At 31.2% G+C, this 6867-nt stretch overlaps 1 protein-coding gene across 1 annotated transcript; it reads left to right on the top strand.

Annotated features, from left to right (window-relative positions):
* The first annotated feature begins 4802 nt into the window (after nt 1–4802).
* LOC142616454 (RING-H2 finger protein ATL70-like) lies at nt 4803–5273 on the top strand. The gene has a single exon (XM_075789307.1). It carries the CDS (start codon nt 4803–4805, stop codon nt 5271–5273), a length of 471 nt encoding a protein of 156 aa, XP_075645422.1.
* The last annotated feature ends 1594 nt before the right edge of the window (nt 5274–6867 follow it).

Here is a 6867-nt window from a genome sequence, read left to right as displayed (position 1 = left end):
TGAGGACATCCATTAACTAGATACTTGTTATTTTTAGATTTGGTTAACTCTTACAAAAAGTACAATTAAAAATACCCATTTTTGTCATTTTCTTTCTAATATTTGACAACAGTTTGTGTTGTTGAATTCAATTAAAGAAATAAGCATACAAACGCCAAATTTCAAATGCAATTAAATTGTCAACTTATGATGGGAGCAAATTGTACTTAAACTTTATGAGAATCTATAAGGTTGAGATTGTTGAGATGTGTGTTTGCGGTGTTCGCTTTGTCTTGTCCTTTGATCACTTATCTAGCAAGCTAGTATATCAATTACAGATTTGCCAAGTCATGTGCTAAATATGTGTGTGTATATATATATAAACCCATTTGACTTTATATTGATCGCTCATTTTTGTGCCATAAGGCTACATAAATTAATGCCACGTATACATTTAAAAATAACGAACAGTTTTGACTTATCATTTATTAATAGACACATTTTCAGTCAATAGACAAATTTTCATTCAATAGGCACATTTCGATCAATATGCACATTTTTATTAATAAGAACCTTTTCGATCAATAGGCACACATTTTTATTCAATAGACACATTTTCGGCCAATAGACATATTTTCGGTCAATAGACACCTTTTCATTCAATAAACACATTTTCGGCCAATAGACACTTTTTTAGTCAATAGGAACTTTTTGGTATATCCAATATGAAGAGTTATGACATTTCAATAGACATCTTTTGGTAGACACATTTTCATTCAATAGACACATTTTTGGCCAATAAGCTCATTTTTTATCAACAGACACTTTTTCATTCAATAGACATCTTTTTGGCTAATAGACACATTCTTGGTCAATAGGCATCTTTTGGTATATTCAATATAAAGGGTTATGACCTTTCAATAGACACCTTTTAGTAGGCATATTTTCGGCCAACAAGCACATTTTCGATCAATAGTTATCTTTTCATTTAATAGGCACATTTTCGACCAATAGACATTTTTTGGCATATATATATATATATATAACACAAACCAAACTAGACACGCAGCATTCTGTCTATTTTTCCTTCTCACAAAAAACTAATAAATAAAATAATATTGCTTTTTTTTTTTGCTTAACTAATAAAACTTTGTGCTATTTTTTTAAGATATTTTTTTAAAAATTTCATGCATTTTTTTTTTACTATTCAAACTTAAAAATAATGCTTTTTTTTTTCTAAAAAATATTTGGTAGCTATTCCCGTGCATTGCACGAGTTAGTGACTAGTATAATATAGAAGCAAAACGTTTAACTTTTTATTGTCTACTTCTAATTACGTCACGTGACTATATAAATTTGTCATTTATACATTTAAAAACATAAACAGACGTACCTTTTCATCTCCCCCAATTTTTTTTTTTTTTTTGGCGCATCTTTCAGCAATCGTTTGGATGGTGGAGAAAGTACGAAGGAAAAAAACGTGTTCTGCAAATAGTAACCATTATTTCTGCCTTCTGCTCCATATCCATTTTATAACAATGCCACAATGTTCTCCACAAAAAATAAGTAAAGCAAATTCATCATAAACATATATAAAAGCACAACCTTGCCTAGGGAAGCACCCAACTTTTGGCATCAAGCACGGACACAACATGGTTACTTCCGTCCATGATCACGTATTGTAATTCTTTAGACTTCTTTGTGTTCTTTGCACATTATCTATCCGTTTAACCTGATTAATTTTATTAATTTATTTTACTATTTAATTTATTTTTGCTATTATTTATAGGTTTTATTGTATTTTTTTGTACTATTTATGAGTTTTACTATACTATTTCAGTCAACTTTTACTTTTATCTACAATATTTTCAGTAAAAAATTTACAGTTTCAGCAAAATAAACAGATCCCAAAAAGAACCAAAGTAGTCCATTTTTTGGCCAAAATTTTTCCTTTTAATTTAAAAAAAAAAAATCAATTCTAAGAGATTTTCCCTTTTAACTTTATGGGTATTGTAGACGGACAATTGTACCTGGCCCCAAGAACAGTTACGGGCTCAGGCCCAATGAGCCTTAAACAATATGAATTTGTAGAGTGTGAGCTTGAAACCCAGGTTAGAAGTGTCTAAGGATTAAATGACAAGCCAAATATTGCAACACTTGAAAACAACAAGGAATATTGTAAATCAACCTGCTCGAACGTAAGCCGAGAGCTGTTCTTATATTCTCTCTTTCTCTTTTTTCTTTTTCTTTTAGATTACAAAAAAGGGAGCCCCCCTTTCCTGTTCTAGGTTGCTTCTTAAATACTCATTTTTTTGATACTTTGTACACGTGTTGCCCCAACTCTCCCTTAGCCTAGATATTTCTTTTCTCAGTGCCTTTGAATAGTAACCAAAAGTTTCCCTTCCACTGTTCAGGTGTCACTTCCCCATTAATGCGGCCAGGGTGGTAGGTGCAGGGTCTTTAATGTGGAGGTGGCAGCCTTTATCTTTGGTATTTCTCTAACATCGGTGCTTCTAGGACATTCAAGGGTTTACCCCCTTTAACCATTGGTCTTGACCGTGTCATTCCCTAACCTTTACCATGAAGTCCCGGGTTCTCCGGTGTCCGTCCGAAGGGAAATTCACCCTCGGCTGGATCCTCGGATCCTCGGCGTATGGGCCGACCCGTAGTACTAACAAGTTCTAAACCCAAGAGCAGGTCGGCCTTCCTTAGCATGGCCCAAAGGCCCACATCCCCATCAGGGTCTTTTTACTCCCCACAGGTATTATACATTTACATTAGTGGATGCTAAAAAATTTAGAAAGACATTTGATGACTGGGTTTTATATGATTATGAATTGTAATTCTTTAGACTTCTTTGTGTTCTTTGCACATAAAGTAGTCCTTTTTTTTCCCAATAAAATGTCCTTATAATTTAAAAAGAAAAATTCTAAAAGATTTTCCCTTTTAACTTTATGGGTATTATACAATTACATTAGTGGATGCAAAAAATTTAGAAGGATCATTTGATAATTGGGTTCTACAAAAAGAAATTTCAGAGAAGACCCACAGGTTTATTGTATTTCTAAGAAAGATTAAAGAGAAGAAGTTGAGAAGAAATTACCAAACGAATATGAACCACTATTTATACCCAAAAGATTATAACTCTTCAATAGACACATTTTTAGTTAATAAATACATTTTTCATTCAATATGCACATTTTCAGTCAATTGACACATTTTTTGTTCAATAAGCACATTTAATATATATCAAGTTGGTATCTGTATATTACAAACTATATTATATTTAATATATATATACACACACAATAAAAACTGAACTAGAGATGTAGCATTCTGTCACTTATTCCTTTCAATAACAAACTAATAAATAAAACAATATTACTTTCTTCTACCTAATTAATAAAACTTTGTGCTATCTCATTTAATATCTTTTTTTTTTTTAATTTATTAATTTTAGGCATTTTTGCTTACTACTCCAATGAAAAAATAATTGCTTTTTTTTTTTCTCTTGAAACTCATCCAATAGCTATTCACTTGCATCGCATGGATTAGACTAGTTTGTGTGTGTGTGTGTGTGTGTATATATATAAAGAGAGAGAGAGAGAGAGAGAGAGAGAGAGAGAGAGAGAGAATTACTTGAATAAAAATTCCTTGGTCTTGCTATCTATGAGCTAGTGTCAATCGTGTGAGGAAGCAATCCATCAATGTATTCAGACTTTGGGTTTTGTTTGAATAACTTTGTTCCACTATTGTAATATTTGTAAATTTTTGGTACAGTTTTCTTTATGACACTACTTGTAGATTACCGCTGAACAATGTAATTTTTGTGTTCATCTCTTGTGTGCGTTTGTGTTATTTATTTTTTCTTTCAGCTTTTTTCATTCACAAGTTTATAATAATGTCCACAATCAATCCTGTGTGGTGCTATTTAGAGGCCATTTCCCGAAAATGAGAAAAGCATATAGAAGTTGATTTAAAATTTGCCATAAATAATCTTACAAAATTACTAACCTGATAAGTGATCAAGGATTGTTAATGTCATTTTGTGCAATATTAATCAATATATATCTCATGATAAATTTCTCTAGAGATTGTAATTAAGTAGTTGGTGCCGATTTCAATTTGAAAATACTATTTAATCTTTATTTTAAAAAAAAGAAAGAAGTTGGTTTTTATGGCTTATATGGATTAACTTAGTATATTTGTCAAAATCAAACTATATTTTTGTTGTTGAAAAAAAAACTTTCTGTTTTAATCGTTGTAAGATTTATATGAAGATATTTGTAGTAGACCTTTTCAAAGGCTATGAAGTTATTTGTCTTTTAATTCATCTCAGATAAAAGATTCCTCAAACGACTAGTTCCTGCCGCACTTTTCTTGTACCATCTCTACAAAAAGCTAGAGTTTGCTTAACTTGTCCAATTTCTTTTCCCTAAGTGTGCGTTTACTATTAATTATTTTTGCTAGTTTATTTTACAATTCAGTTTATTTTTGCTATTATTCATGAGTCTTACAACAATTTTTGATATTATTTATAGGTCTCATGATACTCATTCAACTAACTTTTACATTTATCTATATTATTTTCAGTAAAAAATTTTCAGTTTTAGCTAAATAAACTATTCACATAGATAATAAATTTCTCTTTTTGGAAAGAGAAAAAAATACTTTTCATAATCTTTAGACGGGATTACAGGCAATAACCAGATAGTAAACTCTTGAACTTGGAAGCTCTCTCTCTCTCTCTCTCTCTCTCTCTCTCTCTCTCTCTCAACAACTTCACAACCTAACGCAAACCATTCATAAAAATAAATAAATAAATGGATGGGTTTGGTTATGGCGTGCTTCTCTTCCTTGGTGTTCTTGTGTTTACCATAATCACTACCTTGGTTTCCTTTTGCTGCACCCTGATGAGTATGCCAGCTCCACCTGCCAACCCAACTCATCGAAGGGTCAACACAACCACAATCATCACAGACCAAGGCTTAAGCAACATGGAACAAGGCCTAGACGAGGCCACAGTTCACAGCTATCCAAGGCTCCTTTACTCCCAGGCCAAGCTCCAAAAGGGTGGCTCAATTGCTTCTTCTTGTTCAATATGTTTGGGTGACTACAAAGACACTGAAATGTTGAGGATGTTACCTGATTGTGCTCATATCTTTCATCTCAAGTGTGTTGACCCGTGGTTACGAATGCACCCTTCGTGTCCCATATGTCGAAACTCACCAATTCCAACTCCTCTTTCAACTCCGCTTGCTGAGGTGACTCCCATGGCGGCTCGACGAGATTGATGTCATGAATAGAGGTAGGGATTTGAATACTGAAATCATTTTAGTTATTTGTGTATACACCAAAACTTTTGGATAGATTCATTAGGTGTTGCTATAATGGTTTTGTATTTACAAGTTTTTTTTTTTTGGTAAGTTATATCAATCAATTAATTTAGCAACTTGATTTCCTATCTTGTACATGATAATTGAGAAACTACAATAATTAAATTCGTTTTTGAAGATAGCCGAAAGAAAGAAGAACAAGAGAAAAAAAAAAAATTTGCCTGGTGATTTTTTTCAACTACTATTGTTAGTCTTTTGATGATCCTGTCGGTGATTTTCTTCATATTACCCGCTACAGATTGGTTCTATTGTTCTGACATAACATGTTTCAGTTTTTGGAGTAGAAGAAACTTTGAGCATAATATGTTTTCCAGTATTTTTTTTTTCTTTGAAGAGCCCCAGAAAAAATAAAAAATAAATAAAACAAAGAACAAGTGATATGATCATATGACTCACTTCCTATGTCCTAACCTGTTTTCTAGTAGAATCAAAGATGCCCATAATTTGTCATTTTCGTCACAATGGTTGACTACAGTTTATAGATTGAATTCAATTAAAGAATGCTATCCTTTAGAGAATAAAACTTGTTCCTTACGTAAAGAATTAAGAAAGACACCAAGGCCAATTAAAAAAGCACATAACCAACAAAACAGACTAGAAGTCAATTGCAGCATGAGGGAAGCAATTGAATAAGTAATTAATTGTTCTCGAATTATTTTGTTAGTAAGTTACTTCTATTTTCTGACAACGAATTGGCCTAATTTGCTGACATATCTTTTCTCATTTTTTTGGAGAAGGAAAAGCATTGAACATAATACATGTTCTAGTGCTTTTCTTTTTTATGTGCGTGTGTGTTTTTTATTTTTATATTTATATTTTAACAGCAAAATGAAAACGAAGAGAAACAACACTGCAATATATAACGCGAATCCAGACCTGTCGTATTGTAGGATTATTTTATTTTATTTTTTTCTTTTTCTCTTACTCTAAAAAGAATAAAATAAAAGATGGGTGTGGCTTGTTTTGTTAGTATAATACCAAAAAAAAAAAAAAACATTTGGAGAATAAAGAAAAAAGATTACAAAGGTTATATACGCTTTTAGTCATTTTATTTTATAAAAAACTCAAAAATATTAACAAATGATTTTATTTAAATTTTCTTTGAAAACCTATTTTTAATGTTAGACGTATATTAGCTCAGTAGTATAGGTCCAAACCTAATTTATTTTGTGTATAAGTCAAGTCTCCTACTTGTACTAAAAGTCTATTAACTGTAAGGTTTAATCTACTATATATACTTGTGTTTATTGTAACACATTACTTATACTACACTCTTATATAATGAGGATGTAGACCATATGGTTTTTTTCAGTGGACATAAGCTATCAGGCTGAATCACGTAACCCTTATATTCTTGTGTTTTCTATTTTATTCTTCATCTTATCTTCCGTATCTATTTTAATATATTTAATATAGCATCGGAGCCAATGTTCAAATTTATAAATAATTTTCTTTATTTTATTTTATTTTTTAAAAAACACATTTAATAGCT

The sequence above is a fragment of the Castanea sativa genome, chromosome 11 (assembly GCF_040712315.1).
Source record: "Castanea sativa cultivar Marrone di Chiusa Pesio chromosome 11, ASM4071231v1".
Classification (NCBI taxonomy): domain Eukaryota; kingdom Viridiplantae; phylum Streptophyta; class Magnoliopsida; order Fagales; family Fagaceae; genus Castanea; species Castanea sativa.
Note: the sequence above shows the minus strand (reverse complement) of the source record. Positions and strands in the feature narration are given on the sequence as shown.

What these genes read in the sequence shown, in the direction of transcription:
- LOC142616454 (XM_075789307.1), top strand. Translation starts at nt 4,803, where the DNA reads ATGGATGGGTTTGGTTATGGCGTGCTTCTCTTCCTTGGTGTTCTTGTG.